This window comes from Syngnathus scovelli, chromosome 2 (genome assembly GCF_024217435.2).
Source record: "Syngnathus scovelli strain Florida chromosome 2, RoL_Ssco_1.2, whole genome shotgun sequence".
NCBI classification, from domain to species: domain Eukaryota; kingdom Metazoa; phylum Chordata; class Actinopteri; order Syngnathiformes; family Syngnathidae; genus Syngnathus; species Syngnathus scovelli.
In genome coordinates this window covers 11,480,674-11,508,338 of record NC_090848.1, presented here as the reverse complement: position 1 = coordinate 11,508,338, position 27,665 = coordinate 11,480,674, and the positions used below count along the sequence as shown (strand labels likewise).

Below are 27,665 nucleotides of genomic sequence, written 5' to 3'. Positions count from 1 at the left end.
CTAAGCATATTCTGTACCTACATCCAGCAAGTGTTACTTCAACACCCAAGAACAAGTCATCGCTGTGGTTATCATATTTTTTCTTATTGTGAATTATTCTTTATTTGCATTTTATACAATTTTGTAGCTCACAACATCTGACCTTGGTGATTTTGTGTCTGACGAGTGACAATACTGAATGCTTTGGATCTGAAGAAAGTGTGAGTGCATCAAAATACTGTAATGCGTAAAACGGTCACAATATTAATGCCCAAAATAAGCACTCAAGATTGTTATTTTTTAATGTTCAGTTTTTTTTTTTTTTAGAAAAAATGCAACGAGCGTGTACTGCTGGTTCACATTATTGTTACCACCCACTTGCAATGACCCACAAGGTCGACACATGGAAGGCTGACAATGCAGCTCCATCATTGGAGGATATTGATCGGCTATTCTGTAATTTTACTGCATCAAGACAGAAATCCTAGGGAACCTTTCGCCTCACTCTACTCCAAGAGTGACTTAAAAGAACCAATCTTCCTCCTCTTAAGACATTGTATTCCATCTGGGCACATGCACTCCTGTCTCAACATTCTCTTTCCCAAATTTGAATTTGGGTCTTTGTATTGATTACAAAGACCGTCACAGACAACTTACAATTAAGGCTTATGAAAGAAATCCAGACGCCGCTTACTCTCGTGTAGTCTTCTGTGTTATCCGATTCATCTCTTTCTGTGTTCCAGCAAAGGATAAGCTTGCCAACTGAACTTTGCAAAATGACACATTTTCAAAATAGTAAGACAAGCTTGGCTAAGATTAATATACAAACGTCATCCTGTATCTATGGTAATATTGAAGAATGATGCTCTGTCCTCCACTCCTGGATCGCCACTCAATCATCTTGTCTCTTGTTGATTAATGGATTTGAGCTTGGTTGAGACAAACGGATCGCAAAAACAAGACGTTAGACAAGAGAAATGTTCCATGAAGAATATTATGGGGTCGATATCTGGAGACGGTGGTAAGATGCATTGTGATTGAGACATAAGCTTCTTTGCTCATTAAATGAAGGGCACCAAGTCTTATCAATCAGTCTTCAATTCCTAGCTTGCCGTAATGGCCTCATAATCAAAATGATTACCATATTTTCCGGAGTATAAGGCGCACCAGAGTATAAGTCTCATATAAAATGCACAATAAAGGGGAAAAACATATATAAGTCACAACTGAGTATAAGTCGCATTTTGGAGGGAAATTTATTTGACAAAATTCAACACCAAGAACAGACATTAATAGGCAACAGGCTGAACGGTACCTTATGCTAACGTTACATAAACACATAAAAGAGGAACTGAGAACGAGCCTGACGTAACATATTAAGAGTCATTCAAATAAATCTAACATAAATAAGTTTATCGAACCATCTCTCACTCCAAATCATTAAATACTTCGAAATCTTCATCCTCTGTGTCACTTATAAACAACTCCGCTGACTTCGGAAGTAAATGCGGCGCTAACGTCAGACTCATCGTCAGTTGCAGTTCCAATTATTCCACAGGCCTAGAGCGCCCTTGTGCGGTTTAGTGTGAAAACAACACATGAAGTGATATACTATTGAGTAAGTAATATGTTAATGATCAAGTAATAATGTGTTAATGATTTCACGTATAAGTTGCTCCTGAGTATAAGTCGCACCCCCAGCCAAACTATGAAAAAAACTGCGACATATAGTCCGAAAAATATGGTACGTCTTCTTGGTTTTGTTATTGTCCACTTTTGTTTTCTTCATTCCCATGTATGATCTCCCTTTGTACTTTCACCACCAGATCACGAGAGGATTGGTAAAGATTCATCCTATGAACAAGAGGGAAAGGTCCAGTTTGTGATTGATGCAGTTTACGCCATGGCTCACGCTTTGCACAACATGCATAAAGATCTCTGCCCGGGGAAAGTCGGCCTCTGCTCCAAGATGGATGCCATCAATGGCACATTGTTGCTCAAATACATTCGAAATGTCAATTTCTCAGGTATGTATTCCTGATATACCAAAGTACAAGAGAACCAAGATGAAGTATGTTGTCCTACCAACATCCAAGGTGTATACTTTCGTGATTATATGTTGGTCTCCAAGTATCTGGCTGCTGAATAGAAATTCTTCCGAGAGGCTGGCCATTGGCTTGACAGTTAAGAGCAGGAGAGTGTTTTTCTTTGTCTTGTCACAAGTGAACATTGTTTTTAAAATACATTCTCTATTGGGTTGTAATTATACACAAGGAGAAGAAGAGCAGTAGGCAGCACATCAAACAAAACAAGCACCGGTAATTTGTACTTACTGTATATTTATGCTCCTGTTAAACTTAAAGAACGGCAATGGTTTTATTGTGGTGCAGATAGGAAAGGACACACGTGAGGTCAACTTTAGTTAGTTTTGGACTTTTTTCCCATAGAAAATGATTTGGGAATTAGTTGTGGGAGTACATGTTAGTCGCCAGCCTCCACATGGGAACCAGCGGTTGACAGCCCCGAGGATTAGTCTTGATGGGAATTACAGTATAGAAGGAAGTGACAAAATAATTTCCAAGGTCTACAAACACCCACCAGATCGTGCACAGTTGGCTCTTAGAGAGTGGGTTCGGATTTCAGATAAGGTTTTAAGAGGAGACTGGAGTTGGGATTAAAAAACGATGTTAGCCTTTAACAATGCAGTCAACCTTTTTTATACATAGATTTTCAAAACACTTGTCTAGTAACTCATCAGGCCTCCTTTTCAAAAACATTGTTCACCCGAGCCTCAAGTGACCTTATTGGGATCTAAGCAGGTCATTCCTCATTTAAAAAAAAAAAAAACACCCATTGAGTCCAGTATGCCTTTGTGTAAACGAATTTACAAAATACTGTAGATATGTTCCCTAAACATTGCATTGAGCTAAAATTATTCATAACATGAAATTGGAATTCAAATGTACGTATTTCATAATAATAGTATACAGTAACCTGACTTTCTTTCAGGAGCACAAATTAATTTAAAAGCTGTGTAGGTAAGCAAAATGGAATCATCAACATGATTCTGGAAAACTATGGGAATTTTCCATATCTGCTGACTAAAGGAAATGAGAAACCAAGCTACGAACCAAGATTGCGTTGATATGCATTGATGGACACACTTGACATGTATCCTACATAATCTTAACTATGCACTCAATAATTACTGACGTACTTAGAGCCCTTTATAGCAAAATATTGTCTTTTATGGGGGAACATTATAGTTCCCTAATAAGACAGTAAAGCACGGCTCCATGCGCAAGATTCAATATTTGCTGTCACATTTATACTTAAAGCCGTTATTGCTGCCTGGTCTGATTTAACTTTGTGGATGGACCACTCGGGATCACTGTAGCATGGACATTAGAGTGAAAAGCTCAGACGTTACTGGAGGAAATGAAAGAGATTGAAAGAGGCCATGCTTACATGGGTGCATAAATCAGAAGAATCTGAAAGTGTTAGTTGACATCTCTGCACAGTTATGAAACCAGCCTTACATGCTTTAATTAAAAAAAATGAATAAAAATGTCGAGAATCAGCATTTGATGTTGCCCCTAATGCTTAGCAGTCTTCATTTGAAGAAAATATTTAGCAGAATAATATTGTTGTTATTAAATTACAGCGTTCATGTGGCAAGCATGTTGTGCTGTACTTTGTGACAAATCAAATAAATTGGGTCCCCTTTAGACAGCATCATAAACAGCTACATTATCACTGTACAAATTTAAATGAACAATTTTCCCTACAACATTAGTCACCATACTCTTTGGCTAATTAGCAACAGAGAGGAATAGAATTACATCATATCTTTAAATTAGGCATTTTCAGATTTAAAAGTTTTATTTGGAAGTCATCTCAGTGGTAGAATTATTTATCTAAGAGAAATTGACATAATTTCTTCTCATTCTATGCAATCAAAACAAAATTCAGATTTGGAAATGCTGATTCTGATCCCAAGAGGGTAATGCATTTGTTCTCAAGATATTTTTGTTGGTATTTTAAATTGGTTAATATTGCACTAAAATAACTAACAAAGTCAGGACAAATCAGTTGCATCAGGTTATGAAAAAATATTAAATTGACCTTATTTAGACATAAGGTATTCCGCCAAACAACAACGATATATGCAAATGCCTGTGTAATATTTTTAACTTAAATACATAATACATTCAGCATTATTTGACATTAAGGAGTCATTACTTACATTTGGTCATATTTAGTTATGTTTATATTGTAACGTGCATACGTATGTGTCCCTCAGTGAAAATAAGTTTGACACCCCTGATGTAGAGCATTCCATAAACTGGACATCTTTTAAATGTGAGAGGAAATAAACTGTCTCATGAAAACCCATGCAAAAAGGAGAAAATGCAAACTGACAGTGAAGCAGACACTCCATAACCACTGTCCCAAGTGCTAAGTCAAAATACTTGTGAGCCCCTGATAATGGATATTCTGCATAAATTGGTCCTCCTCCTGAGTGGTAAAAGCCAAGTGAAACATCCATCCATCCATCCATCCATCCATCCATCCATCCATCCATCCATCCATCCATCCATCCATCCATCCATCCATCCATCCATCCATCCATCCATCCATCCATTTTCTATACCGCTTGTCCCCATGGGGGTTGCGGGTGTGCTGAAGCCTATCCCAGCAGTCATCAGGCAGTAGGCGGGGGACACCCTGAACCGGTTGCCAGCCAATCGCAGGGCACACGGAGACGAACAACCATCCGCACTCGGACTCACACCAAGGGGCTCAGTCGGCCTACCAAGCATGTCTTTGGGAGGTGGGAGGAAACCAGAGTGTCAGAGAAAACCCACGCAGGCATGGGGAGAACATGCAAACTCCACACAGGGAGGGCTGGAGATGGAATAGAGCCCGCACCCTCCTAACTGTAAGGCGAATGTGCTAACCAGCGTGGCACAGAGCTATTAAATAAAAATGTTACCCTGCAATCACATGAAAGCCACTGTGGTTGATGTTTGAAGGCAAACAACATAAAACTGTATCCGATATTCAACCGCTCAAAGAAGGAATTAAAATGAAATAAAATGACATCTAATATGTCTTTTTAATGGAATATCATACTTAAATAGCGGCACGATATTGAAAATGTGTTCAGCCTGCAAGTTAACCGAGAATCTCTTTTCAAGCTTTTGCGGTTGTCAGTGAAAACAGACGAAGATTCTGCTAATAGGACTTTTCGCAGACGTGGAAGCTGATTACTGAACTTTAATCTTTTATGCTCTGCTTCACAATTCACTGATATTCAAGGAAGGTTCAAAAGGTTTGCTTCGTAACAGAAAGGAACAGGGGGAGGACGGATGAGACCTCAATAGGGACCTCAAAGCGGTAATTAAAATCAGTGCTGTCGTTTGTCTGCACTCCGAGGACAACCTTGAACATAACAAGCGATGGGGCAGTAAACGGAAGGAAGGCGTGTGATATGGGAACGTGAACAGACAGCTGTGTGGACCCTTGTCAAAGAACCCCAACAGCCGAGCTGTCAACATCCATTTGATCCTGTCATTAACAGCTTTGCGGAGTCATTTAATCTCAGGGTATTACAAAAACAAGAGATTCCCGATTTTGCAAATCACTCACATTGGGTATAATAAAACAATGCGCTGTTACAATAACACATTTTTGGGGGGGGTTTGTGTCCTCCGCAGGAATTGCTGGCACGCCCGTGGTCTTCAACGTGAACGGAGATGCTCCTGGTCGCTATGAAATCTACCAATACCAGATGAAGAATAACACTACAGAGTATAAAATCATTGGCCACTGGACCGACCATCTGCACTTGGATGTAGGGATCTCTTCCTTAATGATTTAACCTAATGTCTTGAAAGGAAAGCTAACTCGCTAATTACAAATGACAAAATGGATGGATGCATGTAGTTGTGCTAATGTTAAGGTTTCAGGTTATGTTAACAGTTCATAAACTCACAGACAAGCAACATTCACTTTAATGTGGTAAAGGTGCAAGTAAAGCTTTTAGCATTGATTTCTTTTGGCATCGTCAGTGAAATAAAACTCCAGTTTATTCTCCAGCAAAACATCTGAACGAACAGTGTCGCATATGCAAACATCAAACGACCACAGGAACAATGAGCATTGCTTATTTTTTATGGTTCTGAATCATTTATACTCAACCCCCCAGGTACTCTATTTTTGTTGCAGCGCACAGCACAGGTATTCTATTGAATTATTGCAGACATCAAGGTTCCGTGTTTCTTTTGCGCACTGATCGACTCACCCAGCACTGCCTAGGATAATCATGAACACCCTATGAAGATGTAAAAACAATACCTCTAAACTATATTATATTCTAGATTTGTCGTTGTATAAACTTGATTTTAGTTTTTCTTTTAACCCTAACCCAGACACAATCAAAAGTCATAGGAACATGATATACAGGTAAAACTGAAAACGGATAAACTCTATCTACTCCTATTTCCCTCAAGTAACTATTCCATGTAGTTCATTCATTGTTCACATTTGCCACATCCGAAGAGGTAAGGCTTACTATGTTGTCATGAACACAAGATGAGTGCAGGATTTTACAACTATTTTGGCGTATGAACATCTGAAAGAAGTAATTTGAAAATTAAGTTTCAATTTGCTCCATGAATCAAATGTATTTTGTGACTTCTCTAGATGGCACTCTGTTCAAAATTGGGCTAAAAGAACATTGACGTGCCATTTCTTAAATCATTTTTTAAAACTAACAGTGCCATCTAGAGGAGTCAAAAAATAAACCAACTGTTTCATGAAGCAAATTTGAAGCTTCATTTTCGCATGTCATCATTATCTGAAAGTATTTGGAGACCATGGGCCAACAGAAGCCATTCGATTATTTTTTTGTTTTAATTTTGTTGGCTTTCACATAATGTGTTCTCATGCTTGAAAGATTCTGTTGGTCAACTGTAATTCATCAACAGTCCTTAATATTATACTTCTCACTCTTAGAAGGTAGAATTTTTCTATTTGTTTTCTTAAGGTCACGAAAGAAGAAAAATATTTGACTTTGCAGTCAGTAAATAATTTGAGTTAAAGTATTAGGATTTAAAAAAAGTAAAAGAAATAAGAATGTAGATTGTTGTACCAAAGGAATGTTTTTTGATTTTATCCATCCATCCTCCGACAGACAGATGAAATGCAGTGGCCAGGTGAAACACAAGAAGTGCCCTCATCCATTTGCAGTCAACCCTGTCGCGCTGGCCAGCGCAAGAAAATTGTGAAAGGAATACCGTGCTGTTGGCACTGTGAGAATTGTGACGGCTACCAGTACCAGGCAGACACTTACACATGCAAGATGTGTCGCTTCGACCTTCGGCCCAATGACAACCACACTGGCTGCATTCCCATTCCTATCGTCAAGCTGGAGTGGAGCTCTCCGTGGGCCGTCATCCCCGTCTTGATCGCCGTCCTGGGCATCATGGCAACCGTGTTTGTGGTTGTTACCTTTGTGCGCTACAACGACACACCCATTGTCAAGGCGTTGGGTCGAGAACTGAGCTACGTGCTTCTGACTGGTATCTTCTTGTGCTATGCCACAACGTTCCTCATGATCTCCGCTCCTGATATGTTTATATGTTCACTGCGCAGGATCTTTCTTGGCCTGGGTATGAGTATCAGCTATGCAGCCCTGCTCACTAAGACAAATCGTATCTACAGAATTTTTGAGCAGGGCAAGATGTCAGTCAGTGCCCCTCGCTTCATTTCCCCAGCCTCACAGTTAGTCATCACGTTCAGCCTGATTTCAGTGCAACTCCTCGGGGTGTGTATCTGGTTTGGCGTCGACCCCTCGCAAGCCATCATCGACTACGAAGACCAACGCACGGCCAATCCCGATATGGCCCGCGGAGTTTTAAAGTGCGACATATCGGACCTTTCTCTCATCTGTCTGTTGGGATACAGCATGCTCTTAATGGTCACCTGCACAGTTTACGCCATCAAGACCAGAGGGGTTCCGGAGACGTTTAACGAGGCCAAACCCATCGGCTTCACCATGTACACCACTTGCATAGTATGGCTTGCCTTTATCCCCATCTTCTTTGGGACGTCACAATCGGCAGAAAAGGTAAATAAATATTATTTGACTCGCACGTGTTAGAAGTCAATATTCCACTTGAGTTATTTTGTTTCCTGTGTGCAACCTTGTAACGAAAATGGCCACGACTATTGTTTGTTGTATTTGACTACGCATCACGATGATGATCCAGCATTTCTTTCCGCAGAGATTACGCTTGTGAGGTTAATTCTTGGAATCTGTGTTTGTGTGAGAGAATATAGAAGAAAAAACTAGAATTATGATAGTTGCCTAATCATATGGTCATTCGATTTGATGTTCTATCGGGGGAGAAAGTTCTCTTGATAGTGGCATTTCAAAAAACTTCCATATTCACCAAGCTTGTGAGGAAAAATGTCCAGCCAAAACGCAGATAATCATCAAAGGTCCACCAAAAATAAAATCATTGTTGTGACTGTAGATTGAAGCACGACCTTGGAATATTGTGCAACCAGAGTCCATCATACAGAAAACATGTTTTACCTTGTGACCAAAGAAAGCCATTCTTGAACAAAGTGTGAAAATGCTCACTTTCTACCTGTGCGTGGAGCAAATCAACAATCATATCGACACATCAGGGAAAATTTACGGCTGCTGGAAGTGGACAATGGTCTCCATTCCGCTCACTGTGACTCTGGTCTGTACTGTGTTGTGACTTTACCCTGGGCAATGTGTAATCTTCTCTGGAGATTACAAGAGTGCCATTCCGCCGTGAAGGAATGTTGATGGAACACGATGACCCATCACGTCCACTCTGTATTGACATCTTACCTGGTAGACATCGACTGGCCCAATCATTTTATGTATCATATTCACAGAACCACAACAAACCACAAAAAAAATCATCAAAAAAAAGAACAAAATCAGATATTGACTAAGTCCTTCTCGGCAGGAGTTGGCGTTATCCTGCAGTAGTTTGACACATTGACAAGTCGTCATCTTTGTCACAAAGAAATGTCATTGTTCACTATATTTTTGCCACTGGTTTGAATGCAAATGTGTCAAAAGCGCTAGATGTATCGTGAGTACTCAAAACATTCAGGACTCATATTGGTATCAGTCTGAAAAGAAGAGGTATCAAATAACCCTAGTATGAGGATAATAAATATTATTGCACAAGCTTACATGCCAATGAATACATTTAGTGTGACCTGAAAAACCTGTAGACAAACAAAATAAAACAAGGATTTCTACCACCACAATGCAACAGGCTTTGTCACTTAAGGCAACACATTCCAAACATTTTTGAAGATAGAAATAAAATTCACACTATGGAAAATGATGCCAACCTTTTGATGCTTTGGTATTTCACAAGCATTCATTACATTTGATTTGGTGTACCTGACTTAGTGTACAACTTCATTTTTCAAACCCTCTGCAAACTCAGCGTTTACCCATCTCATCAGAATTAAAGAAAAACAAAAACCCTGAAAGAAAAAACAAAAAACAAAACACTTGTTCTGAGCAACGGGAAGATGTTTGTCTGTGCTCCGTTTTGTAGCCTGTAGCCATGTTTCTGACTCCCAGCTGTGAGCTGCAGCTGTCACTGGCCAAAAGCCTTCATGCTGTGGTCTAAAGCCTCAAGGCAAAAATAAAAAAGCAGCCTGCACTGACATCCATCTCAAGGCATTCTTTTAGTTGGTGTACATTATAATATATGCTTTTATTTAGTGTACAGCATAAAAAAATAATAATTCAAAAAAACACAGTGAGAAATATTGATTGACGGAGCAATGACTCCTGTGGTTTGTATTTTGGGTTCAATCTTTGACAATTTTTTGACTGACCATTGACAAGCTGCAAATGTACTCATTCAGTCAACACTAACGCCGATGGATAGGTCACATCCTCGACATGTGTCATCCTGCCTCAACAAATAATACTTTACTAATATTCTGTCTCTTCTATAATGCAGATGTACATCCAGACCACAACCTTGACCATCTCTGTTAGCCTCAGTGCATCGGTCTCTCTGGGTATGCTTTACATGCCCAAGGTCTACGTGGTTCTCTTTCATCCGGAGCAGAACGTACCAAAGCGCAAGCGCAGCCTGAAGGCTGTGGTCACCGCAGCCACCATGTCCAACAAGTTCAACCCAAAAGGTGGTCTGAGGCCCAATGGGGAAGCAAAGTCAGAACTCTGCGAAAGTCTGGAAACACAAGGTTGGTCTTGCTCACCCACATGTAGTAAGCGGTTGTGACAGCTTTGAATGTCCCATGATGACATACAAGGAAGTCTACAAATAATGAATGGCTCTTATCTTGTACTTTCAAGTATTATCAAATATCCACCTCATGCACACAGTACCGTTCGAACGCACTTGTTTATATGAAATACAGTGAAAAGAGTCTAATTTTTTTTTTCAAAATATTTGTGCATTCCATTTACTTTAATTATGGAAATACCGTAATAGATTGTTGCAATCTTAATAAGAATGAAATAGAATTTTTCTTCATCTGCAGCAAAATTAAGCAGGCTCTCACTCATCTGTGTGTTGCTACTCCACAAAGCGTGATGGAACTAATCTTTTTAAATATGTTTTTTTTGTGTGTGTGTGTAATCCTGCAAACAAATCAGCAAATCAGTGTAAGAGCGTAACAAGAAAAGCAGGAGGTGACTTGTCTGTTCCACCGGGTTGATTCAAAATCTTTCACCTCGGGTACACAAAAAGGTTCTATTCTTCATAACTCCAGTAAAACCGCCGATTGCAAATCAGGGGGAGTGACGGGGAGCCCACACTGGTCTGATTTTGAAAGGGATGAAAGAGCCTAGTAGTGTTGCAAAATGATTTTTTTTTTTCAATCACCAAGATAAAGATGTGTGGGGAGAAGGATTAAATCAAGCAGCCGTGCATGATTACTCCAAGTCCTGATCTGATTCACAGACAAACTCAACTGTATGAAATACTCAAAAGCATTCGCCCACACGTACATCTATCTTGGGTGTATGCCTTTTTTTGCAACCTTAGAATGCAGTATAGCAAATCTGTGTACATGCTGACTCTCACGCGCTTCCTTGAATGGGATAAGCTGACAAGTGTTCTGTGTGTCTGCGTCAGACTATGTTGAGGGAAGGGAGCCTTGTGAGGGATCTTAAGCTCTCAGGTAACCCACTGGATGCTCCTCCTCGTGACCACTTTTTTGTATCTTTACGTTAATGCTGACGTTCACCATCACTGCGTGCACACCAGCAAAAAAAAAAAAAAAAAAAAAAAAAAAAGCACAAGGAACAATAATCGTGACTGCTTACTTGATCAGTGCACACCGACAACTTGGATGACAAAATTGGTATGTGGTGCTTCCAAACAAAAGCAACACAGTGTTAAAGACAGATGGCTCCAATTCTTCCTGGACCATCTATTTTTTATCTAGGCCTCACAGCCTATAAATATTCAAATAATATTCATTTATCAATGCTCTGGTTGGAGGAAAGGTTTGGAATGAAGTGACTACAACTCTATACCATGTGCCGCTGACGCTGGAAGCATTACATCGCCTTGTCTGTGGTACCACTGGCCTGATGCTGGTACTCAGCTATTTTCTGACTAGATTCATCACATCTGACATTCAATCCGCTGCACGGACTGATTGGTATAGTGATTACCACCACCGTGCATGCTCACTGTTTGATTGTGACACACGGAACGTATTTTCTATCAGTCTTACAAGTTTGACTCACAGGTCATATATGGTTGCATGAACAGCAACAGCTTAGCAACATTTTTGAAATCCAGCAAAATGGTTGATGGAAATGGGGGAACTGTTTTTTTGCCCTAATTTTATTAAGTCATAAATAGAACTCATCAATCAGGACATGTGTTCCCAAGATTTCCATTTAATGCCAATTTCCACATCAATCAGTGAGCATTTTTAATCATGTTTATTCTTGTTGTTGCACCCCCCTCCCCTGCAGTGTTGGCCTCCAAGCAGACATATATAAGCTACAGTAACCATGCCATCTAAGAGGCAGCCGAGTGGGAGCCCAAAGAGAGATACTAGAAGATCTGCTGCCGCACAGACGAAAGCTGGGATTGAAAGGATGTCATATTTTTTTAGATAATAAACACCACTTCTATCAGACATGAGTCGAATGCAAGCAAGAGATGAGGGATGAAAAGTCGGGAACCGTTCATTTCCCCCTTCCCTGAGACACATAATGTTGGGTTGTGATGTTTCCAGGCACAGGATGAATGCGCCACCTCAAACCAACACTTTGTTTGCTTTCAGAAGTCAATAGCACACATTTCAGGCATCTCCTCGGCTGAGCCATTCGACTCACTCAAACAATAAAAACCTAGGTGGTGGGGGATGAACTAAATCTTGATGGAGTTGCTACTCGTCAAACTGTACACTGCCTTACAAGAGTTTGTGAACTAACCATATCTGGCGACAGTCAAAAAGAAATCGCTCGGTCATTCCGATTTATTTGTGTTTTCTATCAGTGTTTCATAATTCTGTGTTCAACATCGCCATCAATTTTTGGGGCAAACCTAATGTACAGTCCCAGAGCATGCTTGTGGGCGCATCACGTGTACTGTGCTGTGTTGTCAATGGAATGCGATGTGTCATGATTGTCATTAACAGTAGCGACCATTAGCCAACCTCTGAAAAAGGAGCCCAACAACACGGAAGTTGATTTGTTTAGGTCAATGAAGATATGGAGTCTACTTTAAAAATATCTAATTAAATGGCCCTTATTTAATCTTTTGTTTTTATGGAATATATTTGGGATCCCCCCCCCCCCCCCCTTACACGGGATTTTGGAAGCTGTTATTGATAGTTACAAAATTAAGGCTCATCGTGTATTCTAGCATCCATTCCCTTCATTTTGCGCACTGACCTTTCATCTTTCACGGACCGCTCATGGTGTCGTATGCTTTGCGTAACGTCTGAGTGCATTCTGTTCAAACACTACGAAAGAACTCAGTGTACAAAATCGAAATGTGTAAACTCCACTTCTGTCGTCTGTCTCTCTAATTCTCCTTCCGTATTCCTCGTGAAAAGAGCAACTCTTGAATTTGTCACAATACTTATCCTCAGCCATGCAGAATACGTATGTTGCATGTCGAAAAATGTAAGTCATGTGAACAACTTGATATTCAGGTCTGATGTCCCGGAAAGTAACTGTTGAAGAGAATTATAACACACCAACAGATTGGGTTTTATTAAAAATTCTTGCAGCTCTCAGCTAGAACAAAGGTTTTAAGATATTGCTGCTTTGGCATTTTTTTCCATTATTTGGATAAAGTATTGTTTGTGGGAAAAGTGTTTGTGATAATGAATACACTTAATGGCTTTTTTGTCACAATATTGCTTTTATTTTTCTAAAACATTGTATGTGGAACAAAATAAAAAAAATGTTAAGTGGTGAGTGAAACTACTGTAAGTGGCAAGTAAATGTATGTTTACAAATGGTTTCATCATGTTTGCTTTATGTATGGAAATGATTTAAAAAAAAAAGGGAAACAAAAATAAATACAGTGCCTGGATATTTATGAATTATCTATAGAAAAAAATACAGATGTGTAGAGCATGTTCATTTTTATACGAGATGTTTCTAATAAAAGCACACTTTTTGTAATAATGTGTTTTACTTTATCTTCACTATTTTATGAATAGTTTTGTTGTTGTTGTTGTTTTGCAGCTATGATATTGATTAGAATACAAAACTGCGGTTTGGTAGCTGCAAGCAAAAATATGGACAACTAAAATTGGAAAAAAAGAGTTCAATAGATGATGCAATTTCATACATGCTAGGTACGCATAGATGGTTAATTCAATTCAAGACATCATTAGACGTACGTAGCAATATACATTTACTGTAGTCTCTTTTTATCCAGGGGGGACTTCCCATTAGGAAATGTTCAGTTTTACAACAGCATTTGACATAATGAACATATGGAAAGCCAAATTAAAATACAAACATGCACAGTGCCATCGTTCCCTGTAGCGTTTGGTAAAGCAGCTCTCCAGAAAAAAAACTGCCATCACCAGCAACTGATTAACTCGTCATGGGTCACTTTGAGTGCCAAAATAATGACAGGCATCATACGAGAACCTCCTCTTCCCCGTGCCCTCTCGTAACCGCTTTCCATAGTGATGCATCTATTAGAAATAATTATGCAATCATTTGTCATCAGACATGATAAATTAAAGCAATTACAAGCTGCCTCCATTAATACTAAGCAGCGTTTTAAATTCACAGAAGGTCTCCCTCGGGCAGTGCACGGAGACAAATATTGAGCTTGGGTATAATGAAGGATGAAAAAAGTTCATAGAAAACATACATGCTTTTTATTGACTTCTAATCAAACAGACCCTGTAAAGTGAGTTTAAATATGCAGCAATATTGAACATCACTTATGAGCCTGTCCAACCTGACTTCTACTGACTCACACATATATGGTACATATACCAAATAGAGATGGATTTTTTTATGAATCCCTCCCAAATAATTTTTTAAAAATCAGAGGAATCTGGGAAAAAAATGCCCCAAAAAATACCTGAAAGTCAATTATCTGGCTTAGCACAAAGTATGATTCATTTTTGGTGTTTTCTGGTTGGATTCCGCTAAGGTGGCCTTTTTTTTTTTTTTTTCCACCAATTTTGCACGTAAGCGTGTATGGTGGCTTAAGCAATTATCAGGCCTTTTCAAAGATACTGTGGTTTTCACTAGGAATACTCAATATTGCCTCCATTAAGTGTATAATTTGAACATCCAAATCCCTGTTGTGCAAATAATTAAATACCGCTCAAAAGAACATTCAGGGAATACAAGAAAATCCAAGGTTCTCTCCATTTGAAATATCACTTTAATAATTTCACACTCCATCTTAAACCAAGCGTGTTTGTTGTTTTTTTCCTCATGAGGAAAGCGTTCAATGTAGCGTGAGGTTTTAGTTTCTCTGTGAGGACACCAGCAGGATGCTGGGCGGGCTGACTTCACCTTTGCTCCACTGCGCCACCTCATAAAATATGGTGTGCGGAACGAATGAGGTCACAAGCACACTATGGCTGCCCTGCAGTGGTCAAACACTTTTGGGTCATCTTCTTTTTTGTCATTCCTTCAACGTTAGTCTCAACTTTTCTGAACTCCGAATGGAAGAACACAAAATCTTGTGTGTTTCCATTTAAAGAGAAGACATCGGAGGGTTACCTGTGTATCACGTAGTTCAAGACTGAAGTGTCTTCATGTCTATGCCAAGTGTGTCATTGAAAGAATATCTAATCTAGTAACAGAATGGTCTTTCAAAACTGCAGTGTGGGCTTTTAGTGCAGTTGAGTAAATTACAAAAGGCAAGGTATATGTGACAGACATTGATAACTGACTGTCACATCCCTTACATATGGCCGTCCTCTCACACGGAGACTGATGGCTGATGTGAAAGGTTACTCAAGTGGTTCTTGCAGGGATAAGCCCCCCCCCCCCCTCCCCCGTGTGTCAGTTTATTTGAACTAAAGCATCTGTCTACACTTCTTTATAAAGGCTAAAAGGTCTTGTGTCTCACAGGGTGACACTCACTATTTCAGCATTACTTTTGGAGACGACTTTACTGCCGTACTTGGCAACAAGTGGAGGGCTTTATGACCACGCTCCATCAAACAATCAAACGCATCACCGTGCATGCACAAGTCGGATTACTGAAACTCAACTTGGCTCATAAACTGTCTGACAAACATTTAAATTACTCGGGCATAAAACCCATTATGCATAACAGCAGCCCTTTTCTGGACATTAAATAATTGTAACAGAATTCTTGACAGCACAATGGAACCAGTTGATAGGACGTACTGGATTATGAATGTTTGATCACTTAAAAATGACAGAACCACCGCACAGAATATATATTCGTCTGGGTGTTTGCGTTTGAAATGCGTATAGTATAATTTTAGTGTGCAAAGAAGACACAGTAGGTTTGCATTACTGCTCAAATCGACATTGCCAGACCACCAAAGGTAAAAATTTGATCATATTGGAGCACAGCATGACAAACATGCCCTAATAAATGCAGAAGGTTCATTTTGGCAATTAACTGTCAAAAATCAATGCTCGTAAACAATTGATGATTTGTCTCCATTCTCCCCTGTCTGTGTTTTTATAAATCCAACATCCTAATTGGCAAAACAGAAGCTTTGACCCCTTCAACGATAATTTGTAATTGCATCTGTAATGACAAACCGAAAACAGGCACAGCAATATAAACAGCTCTGATCCATGGGGTCAAGTGCTCATGTTGACAGCAGTATTGTCATCAGTGATGGGCTGTCAATCAAAAATGGCCAGACAGGAATGCCCAAAATTTAAAGCGGCTATTTTTAAATACGAATGGCGGCGTACGCAGTCTCGCTTTCCTGCCTTCTTTGGGCCGTGATTACGACTGGATATGCACAGCTGTTTTGTATATTTAAGTACCGGTATGCATCACATGTTTTTTTGTTTATTGGTCACTCTGTTGTATTTGCACGTGCATGCGGCTGTTGCTACCTTGGTACGGCTCCTGATTTAGGACAGTCATGACGTTGTGCCATTACTCTTCACATGTTCGCTACCCTGCTTCAACCTGCTGCCCTTCAGTCACTATTTACATGTTACGTTAGTTGTGCAGTCCATAGGTCTCCTGCCCCCCCTCCCCTAAATAATTTAGCCCAACAGCCATTCCTATAAAAACCCCATCTATATTAATGAGCCACCTCCAAGCATTCGGATCATTGAATGATGGTTGTGTTCCCGCCCGTCATGTTGGAGTTGTCAGTGAAGGCAAGGCAGTTGTATTTGTACAGCACATTTCATACACAAAGCAACTTAATGTGTTTCACAAGCAAAGACGCAATATTTATAAGCATTTAAAAACATAATAATCGGAAGCAAAGCAGAGACAACAAAAGCTTAGCCAAATTATTAAAGGAACCAAAACTTTACTAACATTTAAAGAATTATAATAGTAAAGAAGTAAAGATAGGTTTCTAAAATATATATATTTTTTAAATCATACCTTGTATTGTGCTATATAATATATGATTATATTACATAATAATATTGAATTATATAGTAATTAATAATGGAGACAAAACGGAAAATGGGTGTGTTTCAAAGTAAAATTCAGAAACTCAGACACGGATGCACACATACATACTAACTTCCCCATTGTACTTGAGACATCCTTCATCTGTCATCCGTTTCCTCCAGCTGGAATCGAAATCTATCCATGCAGACATTGGTTCTGTGAAGTGTTGCTTTTGTTAGATCTCAAATAGGTTTGCTGCATACCAAGTTATGTATATTTTATTTGTGTTAGCATTAAAAGGCTATCAATTTTTTTTATCGCTCATCTAAGCGGTAACTCATTATCAGTGTATTTGATCAAAATGGATTTGTCAGTGTATATTCTGCACTTTGTTTAATTCCGCATACTGCATTTCGCATAGTGACATTTTTATGATGTATCACCGTCAAATAATGGCATCGTAAGACGCCACCGGAGCACTGAAATCAGTTATTGATCGTTAGTAGTTGATGAAAAGCTGTGAGATGAAAATGTCAGCGCTGTGCAGAATTACAAAATGCCATTAAACGTACAGTAAATACAAAAGGTTAAGGGGGTTGAAGGCCAAAATCTGTACTTTGCTCCTGGCTGACTTTTTGGAACGTATTTGTCGTCTTATGAAAAAGTGATTTTCTCTTGATTGGCTTCATTTGTTCCTTGTTATGTAATTTGAATTTCCAGTTCCCATCTACAGTATGTGTAAGCTATTTTGGGTGTCTTTATCAGAGGTGTTTGAAAATCGTAACTCCCTCCACAGGATTTACCAGTGGGAGAGAAGAAGAAATATTATAATGATACTTCCTATGTGTTATTTTTTTGTCCAAGAAAATAAAGCACAATCAAGTGTACAATGGGGACAATGTGCATAGCCCAACCAGAAAAGTATGTTATATAGTACATTTGGCCTTTAACTGTTTATTTTCCTTTATGAAGTTCTATCTTATTTCCACACTTTTGTTATGGATTCAGAACAACTCTCTGACACAAAAGACTGACTTGATTGTTTAATTTCACTCTTCATTAGTGACCAGGCACTCAATATATTAGTCCAAGACATTAAAGTCAATTTTCCATATATGCAATTTAAAGTGATATCTAAACAACTTATGAAAACACGATAAATTACGTGTTTTTGTGAAAACTCATAACACAGTCAACAATCGGGCAGACTTTCATCACTTTATCTGACTAAACCAAATGCAAACCACAAAATTGAATTCTTCTATTTGAAGTGATGATTTACAATAAAAATGTTCATCTCATCCAGTCAGTGATTAACTGCGACATAAATGATGTAAAATATTAATGCTTTTACGACATCACAAGCTTTGTGAAATAAAACTGTTTTATTTTATATTTAGCATTAAAATCTAAGAGAGATGTCAATTTTAGTTGAACCATTTTAAAACATTGCACGTTAGTGTTGGCTCGTGAGTGAACGATGGGTTCAAAAGAACGAATCACCTCAGTGAACGAGAGTGACCGAATCACTTCCTAAAGTGATTCGTTCATTTTTCAGTTCATATGACTTCAACCAGTAGGTGTCGGTAATGCCCATTGAAGCTGGTACCACCTCGCCGTAAAACAAAACAAAGAAGAAAGTGACGTGACTTCCCGTTCACGAACGAGTCGTGAATTGCATTTCCCGTTGACCAACGAACGAATTTGTAGGTGAACGAATCAGTGAGTGAGTGATTTGCATTTCCAGTTCATCGCGAGAACGGATCAGTGAGGGAACGAATCCTGACTGATCGCGATCGAGTCAATGCCTTCCTTCCCGTGCATCAACGGATCAGTCAGTGAACGTGTTGCGTCTCCCCCTGGCGTGAACTATGTAAGCCAGAATGTCGATTTACGATTTGCCAAGGAAAGAAAGAACCACTCACTGAAACACCACTTCTTTTATGCGCGTTTTCTCCAAGCTAACGGCTAACTTTATTGCATGAAGGGATGCGCCGTTATGCAACAACGGGGAGATTATGCTTCTCTGTGGCTAATCTTGATTTTATAACACTTGTAGTAGTTTTTGAATAACGTGTATGCATATATACGCCTAAATATTGTTATCCAGTATATCTACTGCAATTTCACATTGGATTGCTGGTTTGAAATTTACTTTTAATATTATTATTATTATTATTATTTTCAAATAAACAGTTATGTTAAAACTTGTCTGGTGTTTTATTCCTTGTTTTTGTATTCGCCAATTAAAACATAAAAATCAGACATTTGGTTAACTGCTTTATATGACAATATGTGTAGGTACACCTCATGGACACTTCAATAGGTACACTACACGAGGTAAAAAAAATAAATTAAAAAAAAGAAGATTAAATAAATAAAGGGTTAATTGCACAATAAATGCATGTATAGGTAAGGTGTCACATCTGGGATCGAACCATGTTATTACCGACCAAAAGTCCGTGTCACTAACCAGTCGGCTATTTCAACCTTGCAAACAGCGGTCGTCTGCACCGTTATGTACTAGTGATGTGCATTCCATTTCTCAAGTGAACTGAATCTTTAGAATCGGTTCACTCAAAATATTTGTTCAAAAGAATCGTTCATCGAATCGTTCGCTGCATTTTCTTATTTATTTATTCTTTTTTATTTTTTTTTAACCTCGTGTAGTGTACCTATTGTAGTGTCCATGAGGTGTACCTAATCACAGGCCACTTCAATAGGGAAAAAGCTTAAGTGAAAAGTGCCACACCCGCCCTCACCCCCACCTCCTGATTGGCTGTTTGATCTATGACGTCACTTGGACACTCCATTAGGTACACCGCCATTTTCAAGTGTACCTAATAACAGGCCACTTTATTAGGGAAATATCATGGTCAAAGGTCACAGGTGTCAAGCTCTAGTCCTCGGGGCCACGTTCCAACATGTTTTCCAAGTGACCCTCGTTAAGCGCAGGTGCGTGAAAAGTTTTAGCTTCTTTCACGTTCAAAAGGAGCTTAAAGTTTTCACGCACCTGCACTTAACGAGGGAATCACACGGACACTCCATTAGGTACACCGCCATTTTCAAGTGTACCTAATAACAGGCCACTTTATTAGGGAAATATCATGGTCAAAGGTCACAGGTGTCAAGCTCTAGTCCTCGGGGCCGCGTTCCAACATGTTTTCCAAGTGACCCTCGTTAAGCGCAGGTGCGTGAAAAGTTTTAGCTTCTTTCACGTTCAAAAGGAGCTAAAAGTTTTCACGCACCTGCACTTAACGAGGGAATCACACGGACACTCCATTAGGTACACCGCCATTTTCAAGTGTACCTAATAACAGGCCACTTTATTAGGGAAATATCATGGTCAAAGGTCACAGGTGTCAAGCTCTAGTCCTCGGGGCCGCGTTCCAACATGTTTTCCAAGTGACCCTCGTTAAGCACAGGTGCGTGAAAAGTTTTAGCTTCTTTCACGTTCAAAAGGAGCTAAAAGTTTTCACGCACCTGCACTTAACGAGGGAATCACACGGACACTCCATTAGGTACACCGCCATTTTCAAGTGTACCTAATAACAGGCCACTTTATTAGGTAAATATCATAGTCAAAGGTCATAGGTGTCAAGCTCTAGTCCTTGGGGCCGCATTCAAACATGTTTTCCAAGATAATAAAGTGGCCTGTTATTAGGTACACTTGTAATGTACCTCTAAATGTAGCACTAACCCTAACTCCAGCCCGAACCCGGAGCTTTTGGGAGGTGTATGGTTAGGTGGGGTAGCACACGAGCAGCTGTGTTGCAAATTTTCTATGATAAAATATTTTAGGTTCCAATGGGATTTGAACCCAAGTCACTGGGGTCAGAGTCCAGAGGACTAACCACTACACTATGGAACCCTTGCTTGCATTGCATGGAATATATGTGGTTTTATGGAGCAGCTAACAAGCAAATAGTTATAATGGTTATATGGGGCGGCACACGAGTAACTGTGTTGCAAATTTTTCTATGATAAAAGATTTGAGGTCTCACTGGGATTTGAACCTGGGTCGCTAGGGTGAGAGTCCAGAGCACTAACCACTACACTATTGAACGTCGCTCACATTGCATGGAATATAGGTATATGGTTTTATGGAGCAGCTCACAAGCAAATATAATGGTTATATGGGGTAGCACAAGAGAAACTGTGTTGCAAAATTCTCTATGATAAAGTGTTTTATGTCTCACTGGGATTTGAACCAGCGTCACTGGAGCGAGAGTCCGGAGAACTAACCACTACGCTATGGAAGCCTCACTCACATTGCGTGGGATATATATGGTTTTATGGAGCAGCTCACAAGCAAATACTGGGGATATGTTGCAGCACACGAGTAACTGTGTTGCAATTTTTTCTATGATAAAATGTTATAGGTCTCACTGGGATTTGAACCCAGATCGCTGGGGGTGAGAATCCAGAGCACTAACTCTGGCGTGAGAGTCCGGAGAACTAACCACTATGCTACGGAATCCTCGCTCACGTTGCATGGAATATATATGGTTTTATGGAGCAGCCATTTTCAAGTGTACCTAATAACAGGCCACTTTATTAGGGAAATATCATGGTCAAAGGTCACAGGTGTCAGGTGAAAAGGTAGATATGCCTCTGAGCTGTGTGCCTATCATGACACTAAGCTAATGTCCATTTCATTGCCTCGGCTGAAAACACTGCACATGCCAATATGGCCGCCACACAGGCATAGGTCTAGTCTGTACTCCAAGTGATTCTATGCCTGTAACAATAACGGCACATCCCGTATATACATGCAACAGTCTTTTGATTGTACCATATGGCGCCAGGAAATATCAGCGGTCAATTCTGGAACTAACAGACTGTGACAACGATTGTACAAAGGGCTGTTTTGAGTGGACTGGAGTGCCCATTTTCGGTTTGTTCAATCTGGAGTCCATTAAATTGAATTTCCACTCCGTGTATGTTTGGTGGGTCATGACCTAGGTTTGAACTGGATGTTGCAATCCACTGTAATCCAATGTTGGCATTGGGAAAAAGATGGAATTTAGTAGCATGTATTGACTTTATTTGTCTTGCCTTGCCTCAGTATGGTTTTCACACATTCAAATCACAGCCACAATTGAACGGATTAAAAAAAATTGCCTCATCCATCCCTTTGTGGCCACCAGCTGTTAACATGTGGACGTTCCAGATTGCGGCTAACAAATTGCCGATGTGAAGGGCAATGTCCAGAACATACTTTTTTTTAGATGGCAATATATTTTCCCCAATAGGCAACAATGGATAAGGGTTAGCTTGTCTGCCTAACAACTGGGACACGGGAAGTACCGTATTGACCCGAATATAAGACAGTGTTTTTTGCATTGAAATAAGACTGAAAAAGTTGGGGTCAACTTACATTCGGGGTCTAGACATTATACCCATTCACAACGCTAGATGGTGCCAGATATCTTTAAAGCGAATGCTGAACTTAACTCCCCAGGCCAAAGCGAATCCCTGATTGGTTTATTTACATTTTAAAAACCAGAAGGCATTCATTTACAAATGTGATTGCACTTTAGTTTACATATTTAAATGTTCAGATGTGATAGACAGTTTTTGCATGATTTGAATGAGGCAAAATAACATGCTTCTTCTCTCGACTATATTGTTATAATCATTTGTTTCAGATGTACTGTAAGCATCATGTGATGTTTTAAAACCTTTTCAGTACCAAACAACGATGATGTATATTAGACATTACAGTAAATAGAAAGTAATGGTTAGTGTCAATCCATTGATTTCCCTCATGCATTCATCCAGAGCTTTCACTAGAATGTAATCAATGCCCAAAACACGCAGCTTGCGGCTGCAAAGCAAAACATCACACCATGATCATTTATTTCCATCTCAAAGTCACAAAGCAAGGGCTGTGAAAGTACCGGGCAGGCAAATAAATCATTTTATGACTCAGGTGTTGGTTGACCAGCCAAGTAAGCAAGAAATAACCAACTTTCACATCAATTTAACTCTGCTCATATAACAAACCTGCTGAGCTGAGGTTTGGATACAATGTGATCATTATAATTTCAACTATTAAATATGGAACCAGCGAGGAAGACAGACTGAGAAATTGATTAAACAAATGTGCTAGCTAAAGTTATACAAACATACAGTTTACAAATACAGTTAGAGTTACCTGATCTTCAATTCACAGTTAACCTCTTACAAGAATTGTATTCCATCCACGCAGAAATAACATGCAACATACATTCAGATTCATAGTGGATTTATTTTCTGGTAAATTATTGATGAATACGCTGATATCATAAAAGAGCCAATGTATGAATCATTTGTATAAATCAAATGTTTTCATGACTGGCCTAGTCAATATTCCTTAAAGCCCTATTCTTTTTTCTCCACGGGTCATACAACAACCTCCTCCAGAGAATTCCCATAACTTCCGTTGTAATATAATCAATACACATCTTTATTGACTTAAAATCAATATTGCCAAGACTGGATTGCCAGGGGATTGACCAAAGGGGAATTTACAAACCACAAAGAACTCATCAAGCGTTGGGAGCAAATAAAGGCACTGAAACAATTTGGCATAAGCAGTCTGAGGACACTGACTGAAATGAACAATAAATCATTTCGGGTGGGGATAATAATTTAATGACAACAGTATTTGTCTAGTCTCCATATTGCAGAATATATCAAACTTTGCTTTTGATGAAAAAAACTGCAAATATGTCAAGGCTCAACCTCTAATACCCAATCACAAACAATTATCTCAAATGTTTTATCTTTTCTTAATTATACAGCATCAACAGTATCTTTTTAGCTAGTCTCTCTATGAATAATGACAAGAACCCATGACCTTGGTCATTTTCTTCAATTTACAATGTTGATCAGCAGAACAGAAAATGGCTTTGACCTGAACAACTGCCTACTGCACAAATTGCTTTTCAGTGTGAGCTAATCATGTTGTTGTTGCTGATAATTTTAATGTAATAGTCTTTGGGAATTAATGTTGAACTATTCAGTATGTCTGCCAACAAATACCATTTAGCATGAAAATAAAGTTGGTAAGCCTGATGTATACGTCAGTTTTCATTAAACTAATACCAGCAGAAAGCATTTTTGGTAGAACATACATTGTTTATGAAGATAACAGATGTCAAATTTGTTTTCTTCCTTGTCCAACCAAAAATGTTGAGTCAAAGAGAGTTCGTTCATCGTCAACCCAGAAATGGCTCATCCATGATTCCAGAGAGTCACTTGGACAGATCAAGCTTCTCCAAGAAAATACACAACTTCAATACTACACTAGGCTATTGCACTTTGTTTTATACTAATACAAATCCATAATTTAATTTTAAAATATTTCTCAGAGTATTTTTGGGGGCGAGGGGGGCATGGAAGGGGAGCCAAGGATATTTCAGGGCGTCCTCAAACCAAAAACAATAAATTACAAATCCAAAAAGGAATTTCCAAAAATGGTGATAAAGATTCATTTTATGTATGGTGAGGGGAAATGTGGAAAACAAAAGAATTCAAGAAAACAAAAGAATTCCCAGAAGAAAAGTCAATTATGTGGCCTGGCACCTGGAGGCTCCAAACATATTTAGAGGGGTAGGGTTGCAGTACTCCTGGCCCCCTTTAGCTCCGCCTGTTCCAGAGGATACAGCCAGTCAAGTTCGAAAATGGCCCAGCACAAAATAAATTACATATGCTAATAGGAGTCCTGTTATTTGCTCAAATGAAAACTTAAAAGGGTATTTTACGAAGGGTTTCTTTCCTCATCATTGAGGAGCCCATTATTTTCCCAGAATTATTTGTTGCCGGCGTTTTCTACTTAAGGCAGGTGTTGTAAAGAAGAGCTATGGCTCCTAAAGGGGAAGATGTATAGCGAGCAGGACTGCAAATGACAAATGAGGAGCTCACCCCATGCTTATTTATGACTGCTTAAAGGCGGCAGTTGGAGATGATGAAGGGTGAGTGCTTGATTAGAAAGTGATCCTGTTCTCGTGACCTGCGACAAGATCTGATGAGATGGAGAAGGTGGCGATCACGTTGGCGAAACAGTTTCTGTCTCGACAAGTTACAGCAGCACACAAGAAAAGGACGAAATGGAAAATTCGCATTCTCAAGTCATATCTGTTTCTCAGTTTGCATCCCTAACTTAACGATGCCATAGTGGAACAAAAAAAAAAAAGCTCACATTTGTATTATTGTTTATCCAACAACCTCATCAAAGCTTTATTAAAATCGATTCAGTGTTTCGCAATGTAACAATAAGGTGACACTTTTTTCTGCATCTACCATGTACAAAAGGCTTTAAACCAATCCTTTTCTGGGCCCAGAAATTCAAATATCTTATATTCAATCGTCTGCATTAAGTGGATCTTCTGCTACATTGCAGTTAAGCAGTAGTTCAGAGGCTGATAGCGGCTCTCGACCTAGTTAGTTAGTTAGTTAGTCAGTCAGTCAGTCAGTCAGTCAGTCAGTCAGTCAGTCAGTCAGTCAGTCAGTCAGTCAGTCAGTCAGTTAGTTAGTTAGTTAGTTAGTTAAGCTTGTTCAAGCTCGCAATGTTGAATGATGGAACATTTAAATTATTGTCGCAAATTATGTTGACGTATTAAGTTTTTATTTCAGCAAGGGAATTGGGCTGTTCTTAACTTTCAGGTGGCAGTGACAAAGCCATGACCTTGTTTTAACTTTAAACTGAGTTATCCGTTAGTGCCCAGGGTGAGCAAATGCTGGTGGCTCTTTACAAATTAAACAACTATTAAGGCCGCTTCATTTAATCATTTAAAATTCACAGCCACTACCACTAATTAGCTCATGATAAATTAGTATGCCCTAATAGTTTTCATTATCTTTATCTTAAGAACCCCCTTCTGGCCTACAGGATTAGCCTTCCCAACGAATGGCTGGAGAGGAAACATAAATGAACAATGAGAAAAAGACCAAAACAGTAGCTATGGTTTTACTAGTAATTGGGATGTGGCCATAAACACAGCGCAGATGTCATACACAACACATGGGACAAGCAACAGATGGAGCTTTAAAAAATAATAATAATAATAAAATAATGCAAAGACTAAGTTCACCTCCTCGGTTATTGTATTGTGACTGATGATGTTGACAAATTGTTGATTATAATTTTAGATGTCAGGCTATGACCTCGACACAAAGGCGACACTGTAACAAAGCAAATCTTTAGCCCTATATTACTCCAGACAAAATGCTCTCACAAGTGCTCAGCCAATATCAAAGGAGGATCATATATCCACAGTAGCTTTAAATAACCAAAAAAGTTCAATTAATATGGACAACAACTGAGTTTACTATAATGGCATAGCCCCTGACACCCATTCCAGTTTCTCACATGGCCCCTTTGCAGAATTACTGCCCGCCCCTGCGTTAGACCCACTTTGCTTGCCTCTGTCACGTTCTAATAGAAATGGAACAAGATTCAGTGAGAAGCTTTAATTTCCTCTAATCTATGTGATCATTTGCACCAGGTGAAGTTTCATTTTCTCTAGGCAGGGCTGGAGTGGGACTCATTTTCAGCCCTGGAGTTTCATTGCTAAGAGCAGCCCATTTTAGTTTACAATGTTATAATTTTTCATCATATATTTAAAATACCCTTCGACATCACTATTCATATTGTATTTGTATATTTAATGTTTGTTTTTTGAAAGCGGGTTTTAAAAAAAAAAAGGGAAAAAAAAAAAAAAAAGGAAGGGGTAGGAATTTACCAAGTGAGCCGTCAAAGTATGACCCACAGTCTGCCGATTGGCCTTCCCCGGTATTGATTATACTTTAGTAGATGACTTTTGGTGAACAATTTGTGTTTGCTCGGCAGTGGACAGCTAAAATTTGTTGTGTTTTCTGGTCAAAGTGCCTGCCAGAGGTGCGAGGTTGCCACCAAGCCACAGTGAGTAGCTGAGCTATCATTAAAGAATGACCGTCTCTCACTACCCAGAAGAGCCTTTTTCAATGATTGCACTGAAATTGCCTCACCATATCATCATATAATGCTTTTCTCATATCCTGCAAAATGAAAAAAAAATCTGTGAAAATAGCGTACAATCCAATGAGAAATATTATCAGTAATAAATCTTCATTTGGCAATATTATGGGTTATTGTTGCAATTATGATTTGTCTCGCCCTGTCCCAAATGCACAGTAACAACGTTACACTTGTCCGTAGAAAACAAAACTGCAAGCCCCGTTCATTTCACATGTGCACAGAACTGTCTTTGATTTAAATTCCTTTCCTGTGTTTTATGTTTTAGCCTCTTGTTTGCATGACACAGACATTGCCCCATGTTGGACAAATAAAGGAAATCTACTGCCATCAAGTGGAATTAACAAGGAATAAATAAAGCCCACACTGATTTCCCCACATAAAAAGTTCTGCCAATATTAATACAATGTATCACTTTAATTATTAGAACGTAGATTGGACATAAAGTGGGACCCAAACCCAAACAACTGTGTGTGTTATCTTCTCGGTTCTGATGCTTTCCTATTACAACCAGCATAAACCTCAGCTGCACTTGGGCTCTTCTGTAGGAATGGACG

At 39.2% G+C, this 27,665-nt stretch overlaps 1 protein-coding gene across 1 annotated transcript in view; it reads left to right on the top strand.

Annotated features, from left to right (window-relative positions):
- Positions 1-13,684, top strand: part of LOC125988495 (metabotropic glutamate receptor 4) — an 87,622-nt gene extending 73,938 nt beyond the window's left edge. Inside the window, exons 7-11 of the mRNA XM_049753784.1 lie at positions 1,806-2,006; positions 5,700-5,836; positions 7,178-8,113; positions 10,017-10,263; positions 12,014-13,684. Of these exons, the coding sequence (XP_049609741.1) occupies positions 1,806-2,006; positions 5,700-5,836; positions 7,178-8,113; positions 10,017-10,263; positions 12,014-12,063 (1,571 nt within the window). The 3' untranslated portion in view covers positions 12,064-13,684. The remainder of the gene's footprint in view (positions 1-1,805; positions 2,007-5,699; positions 5,837-7,177; positions 8,114-10,016; positions 10,264-12,013) is intronic.
- Positions 13,685-27,665: the final 13,981 nt, after the last annotated feature.